This window comes from Bidens hawaiensis, unplaced genomic scaffold (assembly GCF_021521415.1).
Source record: "Bidens hawaiensis isolate Kalapana, Puna unplaced genomic scaffold, B.hawaiensis_p1.1 tig00019220_1, whole genome shotgun sequence".
Taxonomy (NCBI): Eukaryota; Viridiplantae; Streptophyta; class Magnoliopsida; order Asterales; family Asteraceae; genus Bidens; species Bidens hawaiensis.
The window spans coordinates 383,914-407,345 of record NW_027492916.1 but is presented as its reverse complement, the minus strand read 5'-3'; the positions used below and the strand labels follow the sequence as shown (position 1 = coordinate 407,345).

At 41.4% G+C, this 23,432-nt stretch overlaps 1 protein-coding gene and 1 non-coding gene across 2 annotated transcripts; one reads left to right on the top strand and one right to left on the bottom strand.

The window, feature by feature from the left end:
* Positions 1–20,476: 20,476 nt before the first annotated feature.
* Positions 20,477–20,839, bottom strand: LOC143557896 (uncharacterized). The gene has a single exon (XM_077046859.1). The coding sequence runs from the start codon at positions 20,837–20,839 to the stop codon at positions 20,477–20,479; it is 363 nt and encodes a 120-aa protein (XP_076902974.1).
* A 1,239-nt stretch (positions 20,840–22,078) lies between these two features.
* Positions 22,079–22,183, top strand: LOC143557898 (small nucleolar RNA R71). The gene has a single exon (XR_013139643.1). It is a non-coding gene; the product is annotated as a small nucleolar RNA R71 (small nucleolar RNA).
* Positions 22,184–23,432: the final 1,249 nt, after the last annotated feature.

Here is a 23,432-nt window from a genome sequence, read left to right as displayed (position 1 = left end):
CCTTGCTCGAGAAAACACTTGTCTTTTTCTTTCATCGAGCATGCTGGAAAGCTTGCTCGAGGCCCTTGCTCGAGAAAACACTTGTCTTTTTCTTTCATCGAGCATGCTCGAGGACCTTGCTCGAGAAAACACTTGTCTTTTTCTTTCATCGAGCATGCTGGAAAGCTTGCTCGAGGCTCTTGCTCGAGCAGACACTATCTTTTTCTGTTGTTAATCGAGCATGCTTCTGTCTTTACTCGAGCTTGCTCGAGACCTTGCTTGAAAATTACTTAGTTTTTTTTTTCTTGTCCTGAGCATGCACAAAAGCAAAGTGTGCTCGAAGAAGGTTTGCATGAGTAGAACAAAGTGTGCTCGAGACCAAATGATAGATTCTAAGATAAACCAGGATGTGCTCGGGGTTCATGTGCTCGAATCCAAACTTTATGTGCTCAATATAAGATATACTCAAGATAAGCTGTGCTCGAAGCAACACTTAGTCATTTTACATACTCGAGACCATTCTTATCAAGCTCGAGACATCCAGACTTCTTTTCTGCATCATCAATCAATGATTTTCCAATACAGAACCTGTTTGAATATTCCCTTTGCATCTTCCATCTGCTGCTACAAACAATGATTAGATTGCTCCTGGTACCTGTTCATTGTTGACTTCTGCATATCAGATTGTACCAGCAGCAATGTTCTTCAATATTCCCTTTACTGTTCAAGCAGAACACTCATATCAGAAACAATTACAAGCACATAAAACCCTAATTTTCAGATCAAGAACCAAGCTTCTTCATCTGAAATTAATCGTTGTAGCAATATCCCAGTCATCTCGATATCAACCATCTATCTTCAATCTATCAACAGCCGTTACAGATATGAAAATCATCTTCAATAACAGTTTTGCCCCAAAGCGAGCTAAAAACACTGTTACATCAGATCTGGACCGATATGACCAAATAAACATTAAATTGATGTTGAATCTCTGAACGAGTCATCAACCCAAACATCAATCCACATAAATTTTACCCAAAACATCAAATAATTTCAAAACCCTAAAAATTTTTCAACAAACCTCATTGGTTTAACGTCCATGGTGGATTCAAGAGCGAGATGAATCAGATTCAGCAGTTAGTCTGAACGATTCGGCGACCTGCTCTGATACCAATTGTTTGAACCGAGCCCCGGTGCGGAAGCGTGAATAATGGTCGTTATTAACGGAGGAGCTCGGATCTGAGCAACGATCGAATCGTATTCGCTCTTGAAAGGGGGTTTTGGACGGATGAGTGGTGTTTGGGAGAGAGCCTGAATCGATTATAATGAACTCGATTCACAAATATAAAAAGGTGGCAGTATGATTTCATTAACCAAAAGATTGTCATTACAAATCACTCATACATACACACATACATACAATAAAGATCAGCCACCTCCAGGAGAGCTCATCCTGGAGGCGGCGGCTCTCTCAAAGAGATAAACCCTAGATCTCACACAATACACTCCTTCACTCATGCTAGAAAAATTAACAAATACATCTATTTATACTAGTCTAGCATGTCTTGGTCTTCAAGCCATCCACCCTTGGTTGAGACAAAAAAATATTAATTATTTTTCACCCATAATAATAATTCGATGCGTCGGTCTAAAATATAAGTCCCAACAAATGTAAACAAGGTGAAATAAATATACATGCGACAAGTTTATCTCCAAACATATGCATTGCAATTCGCTTCTTAGCACACCTAGTAACGTGGGTAAGAATAAATACTCAAGGGTCAACACGAGGTTGGTGAGTTCATAAGTTATAGCAGAAAGTAGTAAATGTAGTATATGTAGCATACGTAGATTTAGCACTTTCCAAATATAACAGCGTAGCTAACCCATTTACAAGCTACTAGACGTTTGAACCAAAGTTGACTGTATATAGACCTTCTTACGAGGTCATTCAAAAAAACTGGCCCATGTATGTTATGGCAATTTACACCCGTTCGACCTAAGTCGAGTTTTAGCAGGTAGGGTTTATCAAACCCAGTAGTACTACTTAAATTTTCCTGTGATCCCATCCTGACGGTTTATGGTATGTAAGGGCTTTATGTGATATAGAGGGCATCTAATATAAAACTTGTGATATATAAGAAATTATATAAATCCAAAACGAGTCAATGCGTTTTCCACCAGAAAACCAGTATATTAGTATGTCCACATTTTCTCCCTGAAAGCATGTATGGATAAATTTTCTGTGTTTTCTATCCAGAACAAGTAAGGAAAAATGTTTTGTGTTTTCTCTCTAGAAAACAAGTAATGAAAATGTATGAAATCACCTGGTGATGCGTGCAATAGACTTTCCTCAAACCAAATGAATGCATTTGACTCATTAAGATCTACTGTCACACCCCGTTAAGCGATTTGCGGAAGCGTAAAACGGAATTGCAACAGATACAACTGGTATCAAATACATTGTTAATAAAGAAACATTACTAACTAATTTTCAATATATTGCGTCGCTCTAACATCTTCTACAAACTAAGTGATACAATCAAAACTAGCTTTTCAATTACTTTACTTCTAACTCAAATGCTCACAGCATCGATCACCATCCAACAAGTAACACATAATCAATCTACTCCACCTTTCTGATTACCTGAAAAACATGTTTAAAGAAAAGGTCAACTGTGAATAGTTGGTGAGTTTCATAATTTTTAACGAAATTAGTTATGCGTACCACACAATCGTAGTTTGCATGTACGCGCGTATATAAAATTGTATTTACATTTGTATATATGTGCAGCTGTGTCTCTGTGTGTACATGTGCATGCATATAAGTTTATAATATAAACTCGAAATTACGATAAAATCGTGACTGCTTGTTCGTACTACGTGTTTCCCATTTCCATTTCCGTATTTAATCAACCACTGTGGACCCCCTTCCTCCCACAACGGTTCCACATAAAATCAACCACCATGGCCCCCCTTCCGCCTACAACGGTTCCGAGTAACATCAACCACTGTGGCCCCCTTCCGCCCACAACGGTTCCACGTGAAATTCAACATTACATAGTGTATACACAAATAATTAGTATTTCCTACACCACATTATTTCCTACATCTATTCACATAGCATGTATATAGACACGCGCACACACACACACACACACACACACATATATATATATATATTCACGCACATATATAGTATTTATCACGTATCACCAAACATTGTGGCCCCCCTTCCGCCCACAATATCCTCGTGGCCTCCACTGCCCACGTTATTCTCATAGTCGTCACAGACCACGTTATCCCCATGGCCTTTACAGACCACGTTATTCCCCATGGCTGTTACAGACCACGTTGTTCACCCATGGCTGTTACAGACTACATTATTCACCCATGGTCGTTACAGACCACGATATTCACCCATGGCCGTTACAGACCACATTATTCACCCATGCCTGTTACAGACCACGTTATTCACCCATGCCCGTTACAGACCACGTTATTCACCCATGGCCTTTACAGACCACGTTATCCCCCCCAGTTTGTTATGTTTAAGAGTACACAACGTATTTGTATAAACGTGTTGTCGCGTGCATTTTCATTATGTTTTGGTATTCGTACCATGCCCACTTAATTTATCATTCAACAACACTATTCACCATTCATTCGCTTGTAATCAATCGTTATACTTGTAGAGACTTTTTGTATGTAAACGTTCAGGTGATTTATATCCTGAACCATTTCCAGATAGATAACGTATGTAACTATGCTTTTCACCCCAAAACGTTCATAAACAGTTTAAAAGAGGGGTCATGAAACTCACGGGTTTGTAGGCACTCAGTATGAGGTCAGCTTGGGGTTCGTTTCCCTTACTACCACTTAGTCCCTATACTCAATATTATAATAATATTAATATTTTAATAGTATTATAATCTTTATACTAAGCTGGGCTGTATAGCTAGTATGGGTGTGGTTATAACACCCAGAAAAGTGTCAATAGGCTTAGATTGTGATGTTGTTCAATGTCTGATGTTTAAAATCGAACTTGGCTCAGTTCCTCGTTTTACCAGCTGGGCCAAATTGCTCGTTTACGCGTTTGGAAAACATTTACGGGGATGTAAACTTGGGTAAACGTGTTGTTTGATAAAATGATTAAGTTATAAAGAAAGATCGAAATTTAGGGGTCTGGATTCGCTACGAGGCTCGTTTCCGTTTATTAAGTTTGTTTTGGAGAAAACGCGCACAATCTATCCAAATTGTCCGGATTTCTCACAAAAAGTTCGTTATTACATAATTAATCCGAAAGTATGATTTTTGATCATTTTTTATGTTCTGATATTCCAACAGGTTCGTTAATCACGAACTTGCCGGTTCTCGTCAGAATTGATTTTTGTTTAATATTCAAATTAGCATAATTAATTATCCGTTAATCATTAGATCATGAAAATTTAGCCAATTATCAATTAAAATATGTGGATTTTTATAAAAATATTTCTGGAATTATTTACTGATTTATTAATTTATAAAAAATCATTTTATATGCTATATTTAACCCAAAAATCGTCTGTTTATACCAAACAATTTCCGAAAAATCCGCCAAAATTCTTGAGTGATCAAAATACTTCCCAAAGTAACTTGTAAATTTACAGGAGCTGACAATCTTGCCTAATAGCCTTTTTGAGCCAAAAACGATTATGAAAATCTGAATAAATGCAAATCCACAAAACATAGCTAGGGTTTTCCAAATGACCTTAAATTTGACAGGTGATCATATTATATTAAATTCGAGTTTCCCACAAAATGTTATAATTTTTCAAGCATTTTAAGTATTTTTCCCAAATAAACGTCCCTATTCGGTAATAAATTCGCCAAATATTCTCGGATGGTCGAAAAATTACCAAATTTGGACAGGGACTCATTCATATGGTCGTTGATAGTCCCTGAAAATTTTTACAAGCTAACAATATGTTGGGTTTTAACAAGATTATCAAAGTCATAAAATCCCAATTTTATGAAAAACTCAGCAGAAATTAGTTTTAAATCTTGTTAATCCAAGGAAGAGGAAGGAGATGATGATGAAGAAGGCAAGAACTTGAATATGAAGCTCCTCAAGCTAGCATACCCCAAGCTTTCCAACAAATACCACTTGTAGCTAGGATTTGGTAACACTTGACAACACTCCTTGGTTCCTTTGCTCTTGGCCGTCCAAAGAGAGGAAGAGAAAGTAGAGGATTTTTCCTCTATACCTTGTGTTGTGTTTTTGTTACTTGTGAAGTTATGAGAGTAAGAGAAGGATTTTGTTGACATTCAAAATCACCTCACAAGACCACCACTCACAATCCTTGCATGTCTCCATTATCAAAATAATGATAATATAAAATTGAAGAGAGAAATGAGGGGGGGGGGGGGCACCCTCTCACCCACTTCAAATATTTATTTATTTATTTATCTTCATATGTTATGTATTTCAATTTTATAAAACATAACATATTTGAAGCAACATGCAAATTGATAAGTGTTACACATTGTTATTTAACCAACTTAAATAACACTATGTAATGTTCTCTCATAAAATATAAATCACCCATATGATTCATTTATTTCACAAGTACATTGTATTTAGAAAACCCTTTCTAAGTAACTCGAGTGTTAATATTTATTTGTAATGATCATATCATATATAAACAAATATTATTGGTGTTTGTCTAGCTTGTTATTGGGTATGACCCGACTTGGATCATGACGTACTAGAACATCAATAATAATATGTGTCTTGAGCATATCGAGTCCAACAATCTCCCACTTGCACAAGATACATAGAAGATTTATGCAAGTAGCAAATACCGCATAACTACGGTTTACTACCCCTAATACGCATGACAAAGTGCCATTCAAATACATCATCCCCTTCAAGTCCCTTACTTGAAATGATTTAGGTACATCTATCATTTATCCTTTTGCCACAAATGCCATGTCAAATCTAGAGACACATAGTGATCATTCTCTGTTGATTTAACTTTCAGGCCTTAGACATCTCACTCTCAACAAATAAGAGGGACAAATCCTCTCTTGACTACATACGTCTCTCACAATCACCTTGTACCATACCTGATCTTAAACTTATGTACTGTCATGTTTCAGAGCAGCGAAGAACTAAGTCAAAGTACAATATTCGGTGAATATCAAGACCCAATATGTATCTCAGGTCGGAGGATACTATGATATTCGCATTTACTCAAATTTACTTATGATCAATCACAAGGATTCCATGTGGTAACATTTGAAAGCGGGTCAGTCCAATAATTATAACCCATAAATATCTATGAACCTTGGCAGCAACCCTTGCTCTATATATATCCCATGAATATCCACCAATCCAAGTTCTTAATAGTCTTACCTTCATATTTGTTCCCACAAATATGAGCGACCACGTACATTTAGAATAAGTAACTTATTCACAGATTTAAACATGCTAAAATGGAACATAACTCAAAATGTCATAATCAAAAACTATAATCATATGAGTGAGTCAAAATAACAATTGTTCCGATATCCAAATACAAAATTCGATCATATCCAATCACTAGAATATCGAAGTCCTAAGGCACAAGTATGACCCTCATGCTTTGGCCTTTCAAGGAGCTTCATGAGTGGATCCGCAATGTTTTGATCGGTGTGAACTTTATGAATACATATCTTTCCCTTTTCAACTTCATCCCCTTATGTAGTTGAATCTCCGCTCAATGTGCCTCGTCTTTTGATGTGCACGAGGTTCCTTGATTTGCGCAATCGCACACTCGTTGTCACAAAAGATCTCTAGAGGGTCCTGAATGGTACGGACGACCCCTAGGTCGGCAATGAATTTTCTAATCCACGCAGCTTCTTGAGCTGCCAATGAGGCGGCGATGTATTCCGATTGAAAAGCAACTAGTAGTATGGTTGGAATGTCATTCCCAAATAGTAGTATGTCATCAACATACAATACTAAGAAGGTAATGATGTTCCCACTAGCTTTCTTATACACACAAGCTTCATCACCATTCTTGATGAATCCAAATTTCTTAACTTCTTCATCAAATTGGTGATTCTAACTTCTAGATGCTTGTTTCAATCCATAGATTGATTTCTTTAACTTGCATACTTTGTTAGGATGTTGTGATTCGACAAAACCTTTGGGTTGAACCGTATAGACATCTTCCTCAAGATGCCCATTTAGAAAAGCGGTTTTGACATCCATTTGTCATATCTCATAGTCATAATATACGGCTATGGCAAACAATATCCTAATAGACTTTAGCATTGCTACGGGAGAGAAAGTTTCATCATAATCAACCCCTTGAGTTTGAGTGAAACCTTTTGCTACAAGTCTTGCTTTATAAGTATCCAAGTTTCCATGCATATCAGTTTTCTTCTTGAAAACCCACTTACTTCCAACCGGTTTGTAATTAAGAGGTGGTACAACCAAGTCCCACACTTGGTTGTCATGCATGGATTCCATCTCAACGTTCATGGCTTCAAGCCAGTGACATTGCATCACGGTATGTGGTGGGTCATCCGAATCTACCACATAGCATCCATCCATGAAAAATCCATATCTTTCGGGTGGATGACTAATTCTACCGGACTTGCGAACGTTTTTGTGCCTTGATCAACCATTTGATCATTTTCAACAACCTTTTGTCGATTGCTAGTATCAACCAAACGTGTATTGGCTTGTGGTTCTCGATCCTCCTCGAGTTCCACCGTTCTACTAGTACCTTCCATAAGGAACTTAGTTTCCATGAACTCGGCCTTTCGAGAAACAAATACCTTTTGCTTGGTCGGGTTGTAGAAATAATATCCCATAGAATCCTTGGGATATCTGACGTGTGCGAATATATATATAAAATTTGAATAAAAGTTTCACACAAATCGGGTTTTAAAAACGGTTTTCACCAACAACCAAACCACACATGAAAGGCTAGTGTACCTATCGTTTGTAGCAAAGTACCGGTAAAAACCGAGTGTCAATCCATGGACACGGCTAACTTTTGATACTAAATCTTTGTAATTAATTTAACCAAACAAACAATCCAAGTAATTTTTCAAGTAACTAAACTAGCATACAACAATAACAAAGCAAATAAAATACAACTAACAATCAATCCAAACAAGGCTACTTAGACTATGCATCCACTCAAACTTAGTGACAAAATAGCAATGATAATGACAAACATAATGTATTAAGCACCAACATCAAATTCCAATCAAGGCAACCTAATACTAGCAACAAAACAACCTGATGGGTTTTCAACAAGTTAATAACCATAGATTAGTAAGTTTGTCAAAACTACCTAATCTCATAATCAAAGGAAAGCTAGAATGAAAACAACAAACTAACCACCTAAAATCATGTAAAATAGACAAGTTCAAGAACACTAGTTAAACACATGAAACTTTTAATTAGCAAAATATGAACCAAGAATTATGGCCTTAATCCCTAGAAAATATTAACCAACTCAAAGAATCATATTATCACCATACAATTTTCCAATATCAAGTGATAGGTTTCATGCTTGTTAAAATTCATAACCAAATTAATTTCCACTAGTCATTCCTAACTTAATGATATAAACAAAGTATGCATACACAAACTAAGTTCATAAACAAATGCTCAACACATAGTTTTCCAACATATTATGGTTAAACATCTATCAAACTAACAAGACTAGGAATTAAAACAAGCATTCAACCATCAAACTCTATTCAAGAAAATGTCACAAACTTGAAGAACACCAACTTGTCAAAATCATGCATAAATAAATATCACATAAGGAAAAGCTTCAACATAATCAAAGTAACAAGAGTATTTAGCCCATAAGGCTTGATACAACAAACAAAATCAAATTAGTCTTACAAAGCATTGTTACGAACAAGAAATTGCAAACTAAGATGGATGATGGTTGCTACTTGCAAGGATGATCACACAAGATGGAAGCCTTAAATTCTTTCTAGCAACACACAATAATTTTCCAGCAAGTTTAGAGAATTCCCCTAAGGCTCCACCCTTGAAATGGGAGTAGTGGAGGTGTATTTAAGCTTTCTGGACGTCTGGCACGGGCCCATGCACGGGCAAGCACGGTCGTGCATATAAGTGGAAAGTCAACACCCTGCTTTAGTCTGACCAAAAGGTCAGACTTCTCTGTTCTAGCACGGTCATCTGCATGGGCCCGCACGGCAGTACAGGTCATGTACGGGCATCCGCACGACCATGCACGGTCGTGCACTTTTGAATTCTTGAGGCACTGGCTTGCATTGGTAAGATCTCCGGGAAGCACAGTCGTGCAAGGTCTTGCACGGTCGTGCGGGGTCAGCAGATTGCTGATTTTGTCCACGAAACGCCCTCTTTTCTTGTTTTCTTTGTCGGACGAGCGCCCGGACCTGCAAATGCACAAATAACTCAAATAAATACCAAAAACAATGAATTTGAATGGAGTTCGGCAAAAATATGAGGAAAATTTGGTGTAATAAGATGTACACTTTGTGTTACATCAAACATCCCCACACTTGAACTTTGCTTGTCCTCAAGCAAATAAAACAAACTCTACAATAGCAATAATAACCCACAAGCAATAATCATTCGATTCTTTAATGGATCAAGCAAGCATTGTATATATGTCCAAACAAGCCTAATAAGAATTAAGACATAATCTAGAGAACATTACAATTTGTCATCACATTCCCACCTTGCAAACCTCACAATGTCCACTCATACACTCGGCTATATTTAGTGATCATGCGTGTAATAGTGCATGTTGAGAACACTTGATACCAAGACGATGACTAAGCAAGGCATAGGCTTGTTTAAGGGTCATATCAAACCGACACATACATGGCATAAAACACGAGTACTTGAGGGTTGTAACTTGGCTTAGGGTTAGGGTGAGGAATTTTTGGGAAAAGTGGCTAAACGGCTAGAAAATCCGGAACTAAGTTAGCTATAAAACAAAATCTAACTAACTAAACCAAATGGTTTAAACGGGCCGAGAGCTAACAAACCAAAAATTGCTCTTTGAAATCAAGTTTCACCTAAAATATGATGAACTAACTTTATAAATTTCTCTTTTTTTCTTACATACAAACTTGGAAGATAGCATTGTGCTTTCCCAAGTGAACAAAATACAATATGAAAGAAATACAACAATAAACTAACTAACTTAGCCAAACCGGATTTCTAACCAAAAATGGGTGAAAATATAAAAGGCTATATGGTTAAGTGGCGATAAAAATAAGGTCAAATAGAAAAAACACGGGAAAAGACTAAACATGGGCTACTAAGCGGATAATGTGTAATAGGAAAATATAAGTGGAAAAATGGCTAGACAAAGGGTTTATCCTAAATTCCTCAATGGTTTATGCCATGTATATGTATATAGTTTTAAAATGCAATCCAAAAAATAAGTTCTACCTTACAATAATCACCCGGCTCACTCAATTGCCCGCAAAAACATGAGAAAAAATCTGATGAGGCCAACTCACGGAAACGGGCGGAATGGGTAACTTTTGCAAGGTAAGAATGTTATTTGTTTGTCATGTTTAAAGGTATGTCTTTTTAAAGATTTTTGGCTTGAATGTCTAAAAGATTTATGCTTTGACAAAACAATTAAAGTTGAATTAAAATTGCTTAGTGGTTATTATTTGCTACAAAAATTTTCTTAAGAGTTTTGCAAAAAATTTAAGTTTGGACAAACAAAATTCGTAAAATTCCCTCCCCACACTTAAATTGTGCAACGCCCTCGTTGTACAACAAAAAACTATAAAAGTAAGTGCAAAAGAGAGAACAGAAAACTCCCCTGAAAAATGCAAAACTGCCAAACTATAGACCCCGGTCAGATCCAAGTGAAAATCTGGCAACGCCAATTGTGCATTAGGACCACCTGCAATGACAAAGCAAGACAAGACACAACCACCGCAAGACAACAGAATGCAAAATACAATCCAAAACACATCCAAAGATAGCATTCATCATAAACCCAAAAGAGAAAGAGTCTACAAAATACAATGAAAACTACCAAAGTCTAGAAAACACAAATAAAAGGAAACTGCTAATCATCAGTCATGTCATCGAAAACTGAGCCAGTAGGCTCCGGGTCTCGGTTCGCGAATAGGGAAGCACCATACGGATCGACGAGCATGGTGAAATGGCCAGGATGCTCAATAGGGCTCTGGAAAGGGTCAGCATAAGGGGTGGACGACGGGCCGGGCTGCGAAAACTGTGCATCAAAAGGCGGTGGCTGCAGGCCTGCGGGGTGACTCGACGAAGAAGCGCCGTAAGACCAAGATGGCGCAGCCGGGACCGTGAAGCCACTGTGGCTCGCGTGGGCCTGTCCATAGGCGAACATCCACTTAAATCCATTGCGGGTGTAATCAGCCGTGTAGTCAAGCAGACCCCGCTGATCGATCTGCTCCGCCGGAAACTGCTGCTGGGCGAACTGGAACTGCTCCCCGGTTGCAGGCTGAATTGGTCAAACCTCTGCCATAGATGCTCGTAATCCAGCGGTATCGGACCTACTTGTGGCTCCTCCTGACCCTGCATGTCATGGTCGTCAGCAGGGGGTAGGGGGTCCCAAATGCGACCCCCCGCCTGTCAACCAATTTGGTCCGGTTCCTTCTACCCTCACAATCCTCATTACCCGGAGTCGAGTTATGTCCATGAGAATCCCCTCGCCCATCCTCGTTAAATTCCGAGCAGCCAGTAAGTCCATAACTCCAAGTCGGTGGGCGAGCTCAGTGATGAGCATCCCAGCACAAATGGAACTACCAGAAGTGGACCCACCCGCTCGACTGAAACATTCGGCCACACTAAACCCAAGATTACAATCATGCCCGTCAATAATGCAGTACAAGGGAAAAAGATCCCGGGTCACGACATTGCCCACACTATCACCGCGGGCCCCAATGCAATAAAGAACACAATGATGCAGTAGGCGGTGTAAGGGGGTCTAAAAGTAGTGTGGCCTTTGACGAACGGCCGTCATGCGGTTCTCCGGTAACCCGCATCTAAAAAGCGTGTCTCTCCTCCGAACTCGGGAAATCTCTCAACCCATTAAACAGCTCAGTCTCAATCTCCTCATCGGTATATAGACCCATGGTGCTAGCCAGGGTGGCTTGAGAAAGACGGGCCGATGAATAAAGAGAAGGCGCTTCCACGGTTCTGTGAGCAGTTCATCAAAACGCTCACGTTGGTTTATGCGATCAAGCGTCTCATAGCACGGGAACACGTCCCATTACGAATTTACTCCTCCTTGGCCATAGTTCAGCGAAGCGATCACGAGCGTCGCTGCTCCTGGTATCATCCCCAGTAAACCGGCAGAACGGATGCCTACAGCCCGACATCAGTCAAACAAGAGATGAATTAGCAAAAATAGACAAAGAAAACGAGAAACAGGTTGACTGACTCTTTGGCATGGTCATGCCAAAAGCAGTGCAAGGCAGTGCGAACTGACAGGACCATGCACAGGGGCTTAAGAAAATAGACCGGTCAACTCGCTCGGAAAAATGACAGTGCACGGCCGTGCGGAGCGACCGTGCCGGCGACCGTGCAACTCGACAAACTATCTAGATCAGGCCAGCAGACTTCCGGCGAGAAAACCACCATGCACGGCCGTGCCGGACCGAGCCGGCGGTCGTGCGTGGTCTGCAGAAACAGTGCAGACGACGGTCTGCTGCCGGAAAACAACCCAATTGACCAAATCCAACGCAATCAAGCCCAAAATATCCAAATACAACCCTAAAACTAGCCAAAACAACAAGAAATTAGGGCAAATCCAACCCAAAATGATAAGATTGGAAAAAAAAATCCAAATTCCTCATGAACAAACCCTAATTTCTACACAACAAGAAAAAGGAAGATGGAATGGAAGATAAACATACCTTTGGTGTGAAAATCCGGTGAAGAACAAGAGATTCGGGGGGTCAAAATCGGCTGTGGGGAGAGTGGAATGGATGAAAATTGGGGTAGGTAGGGGATAAAACCTGATAAAAAACTGTCTGCAAACGGTTCCCGAGACAAAGCTGCACTGCCGTGCGGGGTCGTGCACGAGCCTGTGCGTGGTCGTTTTGGCCTACCAATTCTCATTCTGCCAATTTGGCAGTATTCCACTCAATTCCAAACCAAAATGGTTCCCGATTTTGACCATTATGAGCCCTAACCCATAATCTCTCGCTCAAAAAATGAACCGGAAAGAAACAAAGATAGCTTAACTCTTCGAAAACAAACACACAAAAACTACAAAGTTCCTAAACATGCTAAATTTTTACGGAGTCGAAAGCTAGACTCACACTCCCCACACTAGATCATGGGGTGGAGGTCGACGACCTACAAAACGGTCTCGACCGGCTCGCCCAAATAGTATTTCAAACGGTGACCGTTCACCTTGAAGATGCGTCCATCCTCATGGCCAATCTCAACGGTACCGTAGTCAAACACCTGTCTCACACTAAAGGGGCCGGACCATCGGGATTTCAACTTCCCGGGGAATAAACGAAGGCGAGAATTGTAAAGCAAAACACGATCGCCCACTTGGAATTGTTTTTGGCCCTTCAACCGGGCGTCATGAAGCTTTTTGATCCTCTCCTTGTAAATCCGTGAATTCTCATAAGCTTGGCCTCTCAACTCCTCAAGCTCATGCAACTGACCCATCCTGTTTTTACCCGCGCATGCAAGATCAAGATTCACACTTTTCAATGCCCAATATGCCTTATGCTCGAGTTCAACAGGGAGATGACACGCTTTCCCGTACACCAATTTAAACGGTGTCGTACCAATCGGTGTCTTGTAGGCGATATGGAATGCCCACAGTGCGTCATCCAATCTCTCGGACCAATCCTTACGGTTCTGACTAACCGTTTTCTCCAAGAGCCTCTTGATGCCCCGATTCGTGACCTCAACCTGCCCACTCATCTGCGGGTGGTATGGTGTAGAGGAGTGATGATGGACACCATACCGGGACAATGCCTTTTCCAACTGGGCATTACAAAAATGTGTCTCTCGGTCACTAATCAGTGCTTTGGGGGCACCAAAGCGGAGAGAACAACTTCTTCAAGAATTTCACCACCGACCTAGCATCATTTGTGGGTAAGACTTGCGCCTCGGCCCATTTCGAAACATGATCAACGGCTACTAGGATGTAACGGTAGCTGAAAGAAGTCGGGAAAGGTCCCATGAAGTCGATGCCTAGACATCAAAAACCTCGCAGATCTGAATCGGTCGCTGGGGCATCTCATCTCGTGATGAGATGTTGCTCGCCCTATGGCAAGCATCACAAGACTGCACCATGTCATGAGCATCACGAAAGATGGTTGGCCAGAAGAAACCGGCATCAAAGACCTTCTTCGTTGTGGACGTGGCTCCATGGTGTCCTCCGGTCGGGCCCTCGTGGCAGTGTTTCAAGATCTTTCGAGCCTCGTCACCGTACACACACCTACGCACGAGCTGATCAGCACCAACACGAAACAAGTAAGGATCCTCCCAAAAATAATGCTTCACATCAGAAAAGAATTTCTTCTTTTTCTGGTGAGTCAGACCCTTAAGCACGATCCCACTAGCAAGAAAATTCGCAATGTCAGCGAACCAATGATGATCCTCATCCCGTGTCTCGATATGCATGAGGAACTCGTGGGGGAAATTGTCATTTATGTGAACCCCCACTTGTTCAGATGAAGCTGAGCACTCAGGACGGGAGAGGTGATCGGCCGCGAGATTCTCAGCACCCTTTTTGTCACGGATCTCAATGTCAAACTCATGCAACAACAAAATCCATCGAATAAGTCTAGGCTTCGCATCTTGTTTTCTGAACAGATAGCGAAGGGTTGCATGATCCGTGAACACAATGGTCTTAGAAAGGACAAGATAAGACCGAAATTTATCGAATGCAAAGACAACAACTAGGAGCTCCTTTTCAGTGGTCGTGTAGTGCTCCTGCGCATCATTTAGTGTCCTACTCGCATAATAAATCGGGTGAAAGTGCTTATCCCGCCTTTGACCTAAAACCGCCCCGACTGCAAAGTCACTTGTATCACACATCAACTCGAAAGGTAAGGACCAGTCGGAGGCAACCATGATAGGGGCATTCGCCAATTTCTCCTTCAGAAGCTCGAACGCCCGAAGACATTCGGAGGAGAAAACGAACGGGGCATCTTTCTCGAGGAGTTTCGTCATCGGGCGGGCGATTTGGGAAAAGTCGTCTATGAATCGCTGATAAAATCCCGCGTGACCGAGAAAACTCCTAATACACTTCACCGAATTCGGTGGCGGGAGCTTCGAAATGGTGTCAACTTTGGCTCGATCAGCCTCAAGCCCCGTCTGTGAAATCTTATGCCCTAACACAATGCCCTCCTTCACCATGAAGTGGCATTTCTCCCAATTAAGAACAAGGTTGGCCTCCTCACAACGAGCCAACATGTTGGTACATGATGTCAGTAGTTCAGTATATAGTGTCTGTAATCGAGTTAGTATGTTTTGTATTTGGATTTAAGCGAAGTTGTCTCACAAGTTCGCCTGTTATGGGCGAACTTGTTGAACAAGCGAAGTTAGTGACAACTTCGCCTAAACATGTTAGGCGAAGTTGTCGTATGATAAATACGGATATGTTACGGCTTGTTTGAAGAAGTTGTTTTAGAATTCGTGTAATCAGTGATCGGTGTATCACGTGTTTCTAGTTGCAATACAACGTGTTCTTTGTTTATTGTAACGTGTGTTTGATTGTGTTTAACGTGTATCGTCTTCTACGCTCGTATCGTCTTACGTAGGGATTCCGCACCTACGTAGAACGAGATATTCCGTGTACATCCGGCTGGGAACCTACAATTGGTATCAAAGCGTTTGCTCGTGATTGTGTGGTTCGGGATTATCACACGGGTGTAGAAATCGTTCCGTTCGACTATTCGCGGGACGAGTTTACGTTAATATACCGAGTTTTTGTGTCTTACTCACCTCCCACCATCAAAAACAACCCATTACACCTTCGTTTACCTCGCAAAACGTCAAAATCAAACCTGCAAAAACAATTGTTCATCAGGCGAAGTTGCCGCTACTGTTTGTAGGGTTTAGGCGAAGATATAAGGTTAAGCGAAGTTATTAACAACTTCGCCTACCTCACAAGTTCGCTTATCTTAAGCGAAGTTATCTACAGGCGAATTTAAAAAGGAGCGAAGTTAAGAATTCAAGCGAAGTTAAGACTTAAGCGAAGTTAAGTTTAACTTCGCCTACAGTACTGTTCAGAATAAAATTTTTATTTTTGGTTTCTTTGAGTGCTCGTTTGTATTTCTTCCAAAGATGACTTCTATAAATATCACGGAACTGGTGAAAATGGAGGTGGAAGCAGGTTCAGCTACTAAGGCACCGAAAATGCTTAAGGGTACCGATTTCGTGGCTTGGAAAGATCGGTTTGAGCAGTATGTTAAATATCAAGATGCTAAGATGTGGGTATGCATTCAAGATGGATACATTCCACCAACGGCTTTGTATGAGGGTCGTGAACAAATTAAGAAATACAATAAGATGGAAGAGGAAGAAAAGAAGATGTATGAGGCTGAAAGCAAAGCTCATGCTGCGATAACAATGGCTCTTCCACAAGAGATTCTTCACACCTTCAGGAAATATAAAACCGCTAGAGAGCTATGGGAAGCGCTTGAAAACCGATTTGAAGGTAATGTGGGGATACGTGCATCCAAGATTAAGCTACTCAAAACCCAATTCTCGGTGTTCAAGTACTTGAAGAATGAATCACTTGATGATATCATCACAAGATATTATCACCTGATGACCGAACTCAGCAATTATTCCATTGTTTACAAAGAAGAGGAGATCGTAGAAAAAACTCCTTGATGCTCTCCCACCGAAATGGGAGATGTACACTGTCTTGATGAGAGAAGATAAAGAGTTTGCCAACATTGACTTGGAAACAGCAGTCAACAAACTACGAACTTTTGAACCTAACATGGTTCGTAAAGAGACACCAACTGATCAGGTTCAGGATCCGGGAATGTATGGTGCGAAAGTTAATTCAAGTTCAAGTTCGAAGTCAGAATCGTCTGCTTACTACTCAAAGGGAGACTCGAGCTCTAAGAAAACTCATGATGGTCATGTAACTCTCAACATGGATGGTGATGTGTGTTTCGTAGCTGGTGGATCAAACACTTCTAAACCTCAAACAACAACGGGTAGTTTTTCTTCAAGCGTTCCGAACAACAACTACTCTCAGATGCCCATGAGTGTTAAATCTGCTGAACAACAGTTTGCTCTCTATGCATCTTTCATTGCTTCGTACGAAAATTACATTAAAGGTAAAATTGTTGACCCTGCAACTTTAGACGAAGACTATGATCAGATCGATGCTGATGATCTGGAGGAAATGGATCTGCAGTGGCAGATGGCGATGATAGTAAGAAGAGTTAAAAGGTTTATGAAGAAGACTGGTAGAAAATTCGTTGGAGAAAGACCAGGGTTTGATAAGTCAAAGGTTCGGTGTTATAACTGTCAACAGAATGGATACTTTGCTAAAGAATGCACAAATGAACGAGTGGAACGTAGTCAGAACAGGCCAACACAACCGAATGGGGGAAGTAACGAGAATAGGGCAATGATATCCAGACAGAACGGGGGGATTTACAAGTGGTATCAGAGCCTTAGGCTCTTATGCTATGATTCGAGATTTGCGTTTTGGTGTTTCTGGCACGTTTCTGATGCGTTTTTGGCCGAACAGCCGCCGCAGGCGAAGTTATGGGGTTCAGGCGAAGTTGTCGCTTAAATTTTAGGGTTTAGGCGAAGTTATCAGTCAGGCGAAGTTTTGGATAGGCGAAGTTATGGACAGACGAAGTTATGGACAGGCGAAGTTAAGGAGGGGCGAAGTTGACTTTTAGGCGAAGTTGACTTTAGGCGAAGTTAAAAAAAAAAAAAATTGTTTGGAGTTTTCGTCTGTATGGCCAGGTGTACACGATTATTGTGAGACCGAAGACGTTGTTCCGTCAACGAGTGAAAATTGTTATCTCTTGGTCTTACGTGTGAACAAATACGTGTCAACTCTGGATATGGAGTTGAGGTTGTGAATGGGATATTGATTGAAACTGGATATTGACACATATTTGGGTGTTTGTGGGCAATGAAATAGTTGTTGTTCGAGGTTGACCAACTGAAGAAAGTCAAATTGAACTGAAGGTTTTCGTCATTACTGGATTGCGGTCAGAGCATATTATTTATGTTATTTTCAAGGCGTTCGAGAATTGGATCCTGAAACGTGATGCTTATATTAAAGTGAAAATTCTGGAACAAGTTGGATTTAATCGGGAATTAAAGTGTTTATGTTCTTGATCGTTATCCCTGGTGATTGAAGATGCTTCGGATTAATTAATGGTCATGTGTGTTAGATTCTGTCAAGGTGGTTTTGTGATGAAATTGATCACTTGATGTTGAGTAGGTGAAGATTAAACCTTATCGTATGCCGACGTGTTGGTGAAGTTGTGGAGGGAGCCCAACTTCACGTGTTGGTGAAGTTAGAAGAACTTCACGTGTTGGTGAAGTTAGAAGGACTCACGTGATTGGTTGAGATGATCAATTAGGCACGGGGATGCATGCATTTCAAAGACCTCAATCTATATAGTCGGAGAAGCTTACACTGAAGGGGAGATCTGATATGGAAGACGCTGGGTGATTGGTAGATTTGTGAAGCTACAAGACAGTTTCAGACACGGCTGGTTGAAGAGCAAACAGAAGATCATCAGTTAAGAGGGAGTCTGTTGGTGCATGTTTTGTAACAGATGATCTTTTGTGTTTGTTAGAATTGAGAGCAACGGTCAAAGGGGAGTCTGTTGGTGCATTTTGTGACCGTCGCTATGCAATTCTGTTCAGCGGAAACGAAGTACGAAGTTTAGAACAACTTCGCCTATGGCGAAGTTGTAACAACTTCTGCCATAGGCGAAGTTAGAACAACTTCGCCTTAGGCGAAGTTATAACAACTTCGCCTACAGGCCCAAGCCCAAGCCTGCGAAGTTGTGTATCTATATATAGGTGTGTCTTGTTTAGAGTTGGGTATCCAGAAAAGTTAGAGTGTGTTTTGTGTAGTTCAATTGTCTAGAGAGAAACAGAGAGGGAGAGTCGTGTGGGACGACCCGAGGTAGAGCTCACCTCGGGTCGGCCGTGTCTTTGTTTTCGTGTTTGGTATGTAACGAGTTATGATTATTATATGAAAGGATCCGCAGATTCGTTTATCCCGTTCTTGTGTTTGTTCGTGTGTTTATGTATGTGTAACCGTGTTCTTCGTCTTCTACACCAATAAACGAGTCTAGGAGGATTCCGCACTCCTAGACATCGTGCGGATCTTGTATCGATCGGCGACGCCCCGGGGGGACTTACACAACATTCTCTCCAAATTTCTCAAACAATGATCAAAAGAACTCCCGAACACAGAAAAATTGTCCATGAAAACCTCCATGGAGTCCTCGATTATGTCATGAAAAATCGCCACCATGCATCTCTGAAACGTGGCTGGGGCATTACACAATCCAAAGGGCATCCACCGGCAGGCGAATGTGCCATAGGGACATGTGAATGTCATCTTCTCCTGATCCTCAGGAGAGATGGGGATCTGAAAGTATCCTGAGAAACCGTCAAGAAAGCAATAGTACATCTTCCCCGACAGTCGCTCCAACATCTGGTCAATGAAGGGGAGTGGAAAATGGTCTTTCCTCGTGGCATCGTTGAGTTTGCAGTAGTCAATGCAAACTCTCCATCCCGTGATGATACGTGTAGGAATCAACTCGTTCTTCTCATTAACAACAACCGTCAAACCGCCCTTTTCGGGACGACCTGCACCGGGCTCACCCATGGGGAATCAGAGATCGGATAAATCAATCCAGCATCGAGAAGCTTGATGACCTCTTTCTTCAGAACGTCTTGCATATTAGGGTTGAGACGCCGTTGGTGCTGCACCACGGGTTTGTACTCCTCCTCCATCAAGATCTTATGGGTACAAAAGGTTGGGCTAATCCCTTTTATATCCATGATCTTCCAGGTGATTGTGTGCTTGTGCCTTTTCAAAACTGTGAGCAACTTTACCTTCTCCTCGCTCGACAAACTAGCAGAAATGATAACAGGCAAGCGGGACCACCCATCCTCCAAAAAGGCATACTCCAAATGGGACGGGAGTTCTTTTAGCTTGATAGATGGTGGGTCCACAACAGAAGGTTTTGCCTTAGACTCGGCAACGCGATCAACATCCTCAATCCTCTCTAAACACTCAAGAGGCTCGTGATCCACACCACAGACCAACTCCTCAAATAGAGGTCCACTGACCAAGTCAGAAATCCCTCCAACACACAACTGAGTATCCAAAGAGTACTCCTCACACGTGTCATGTATGTGCTCACAAACGCAAGAATCGACAGTATCAATGTAGAGCACGTCATCATGATCATGTGGGTGGCGCATGGATCTCCCAATATCAAAGGTCACCTCCTGGTCTCAAACTCTAAGAGTGAGTCTGCTGGTGCAGACATCAATGAGAGCTCTAGCAGTGACTAGGAAGGGTCGACCTAGGATGAGTGGTACATTTTTATCCTCATCCATGTCCAAGATCACAAAGTCAACAGGAAACACAAATTTATTGATTTTCATAAGCATATTCTCAACTATACCTCTCGGGTATTTCACCGAGCGGTCGGCAAGCTGAATGCTCATGCGAGTAGGCTTAGGCTCACCCAGGTCTAGCTTTACAAAAACAGAATAAGGCATCAAGTTAATGCTAGCACCTAGGTCGGCTAAAGCGTTACTAATCGACAAACTACCGATCAAACATGGAATGGTAAAACTGCCCGGATCGGTCATTTTTTTGGGCAGTTTATTCTAAAGAACCGTTGAACACTCCTCATTCAAAGTCACACAAGAAAGTTCCTCTAATTTCTTCTTATTCGAGAGGACCTCTTTCAGAAACTTAGCATACTTAGGCATTTCTTTCAACGCATTGAGAAACGGAAGATTAAAGTGAAGCTGCTTGAAAAGTTCTAAGAATTTCCCGTACTGCTCTTCCATCTTCTGCTTCTTCAAACGGCCTGGGTATGGAATAGGAGGAACATAAGTCCCAACTGGCTCACTGGTTTGTGCGGGTACTTTCTGGGATTAACCTCGGTTGCACCTCACCAGGAGTCTCAGTCTTGATCTCATCGGTAATCGGTTTTGGTGTGGAAACCGATGCATCAACAGGAATGGTGGATCTAAAACTCATCAGGGTAATCGCCTTAGCCTCGGCCTTCAGATTAATCTCAGTGTTACTCGGAAGGCTACCCTGTGGTCTCGCAGAGAGGAGCTGAGCAATCTGTCTAACCTGATTCTCAATGGTCTGCATGAACGCTTTCTAATTCCTCAACTCGAGATCGTGTCTCTGGAGAGTCTCATCAATCTTCAGGTTCCTCTGTTTAGCCAGTTTGTTTGAGGTCTCGGTTTTTTGCCAAAAGCTAAGTCAAAAGATTTTCAACACTAGACCCACCACTAGACTGACCATTACTGCTGGAACCCTGAAACTGAGGCTTTTGCTGGTAAGACTGGTTCTAGGGTTGATTATGGTAATTTGGATTTCGGTCAAACCCCGGTGGCTTTTGATTTTGACTTTGATTTTGAGAGCCACCATTATCTTTCCAGCTGAAATTTGGGTGGTTTCTCCATCCCTGGTTATAGGGGTTGCTGTAGGCATTGTTTTGGCGGCCCACAAAGTCAACATCCTCCACCACCATGGCCTGCTGGCACTGACTGGTCTGGTGTTTCCCGTCACACACCCCACAATGAGAGCTAGACTTAGCCAGATCGGATTGCATCTAGTCAAATCTTTTGGTCAAGGCTTCTAACTGAGCGGAAACAAGGGTATTAGAATCGACATGAAAAACGCCCTTAGTGGAAGGAATACTACGAGGCGGATTATATGCAAAACTCTTCTTAGCAGCTCACTCCAAGACATCCAACGCCTCGTTGGGAGTACACCTACCGAAATCCCCTCCCGCAACCTGATCAACGGCCTGTTTCTGTGCTCCGGATAAAGCATCAAAGAACGTACGACATTGAAGACTGCGACTCAAACCGTGATGAGGGCATTTTCTCAACAAGCCCTTGAACCTCTCCCATGCAGCATGAAGTGACTCATCATCATCAACACGAAAACCAGTGATTTTTGCCCGGTATCTTGTAGTTTTATCGGGTGGGAAGTACTGAAGAAGAAACTGCTCAACCAATTGGTTCCAAGTGGTGATGGAACCGGAAGGGAGTGCCTTTTAACCACTCCAAGGCAGCCCCGCGAAGTGAGAACGGAAAAAGTCGGAGTCTCACGGCATCGTCCGTACACCCCTGGATCTTGAATGTCACACATAATCGAAGGAAATGCGCACCATGAGAATGAGGGTCCTCGTTCGAGAGGCCATGGAAAGAGACGGAATTTTCGACCATATGAATAATACTCGACTTGATCTTGAAACTCACGGTAATCTCGGGCTTCGTGACACCGCTGCCATAGCCATCGAGGGACGGCGTGGCGAAGTCATCCATGCGACCTTGATTGTTCGGAACCGCCATTTGTTTAACCTCGAGATTCGCGTCCTCCTCTACAACTTCGTTTTCAAAGACCTCAGCAATCTCGCGTGCTCTCCTCCTTAAACCTTCTTGAAGATGTCGCTTGGGTTCGGAAAGGGGGGAAACAAGATCAGGACCGGGTGTGGTGGACATGCATCACCCGAAAGTAACGCGGAATGGAAACAAACAGGACACGGAAAGCTATCTAAAAATATAACTAAAATAAAATAAAACAATATGAATAAAAATGAAATAGACTAAAATAACATAGAGAAAAAATATCAACAAGGCAAATCATTTACTCGTATCGTTTTCAAAAGTAAAACACCGTGTCCCCGGCAACGGCGCCAAAAACTTGACGTGTGCGAATATATATATAAAATTTGAATAAAAGTTTCACACAAATTGGGTTTTAAAAATGGTTTTCACCAACAACCAAACCACACATGAAAGGCAAGTGTACCTATCATTTGTAGCAAAGTATCGGTAAGAACCGAGCGTCAATCCATGGACACGGCTAACTTTTGATACTAAATCTTTGTAATTAATTTAACCAAACAAACAATCCAAGTAATTTTTCAAGTAACTAAAGTAGCATACAACAATAACAAAGCAAATAAAATACAACTAACAATCAATCCAAACAAGGCTACTTACATTATGCATCCACTCAAACCTAGTGACAAAATAGCAATGATAATGACAAACATCATGTATTAAGCACCAATATCAAATTCCAATCAAGGCAACCTAATACTAGCAACAAAACAACATGATGGGTTTTCAACAAGTTAATAACCATAGATTAGTAAGTTTGTCAAAACTACCTAATCTCATAATCAAAGGAAAGCTAGAATGAAAACAA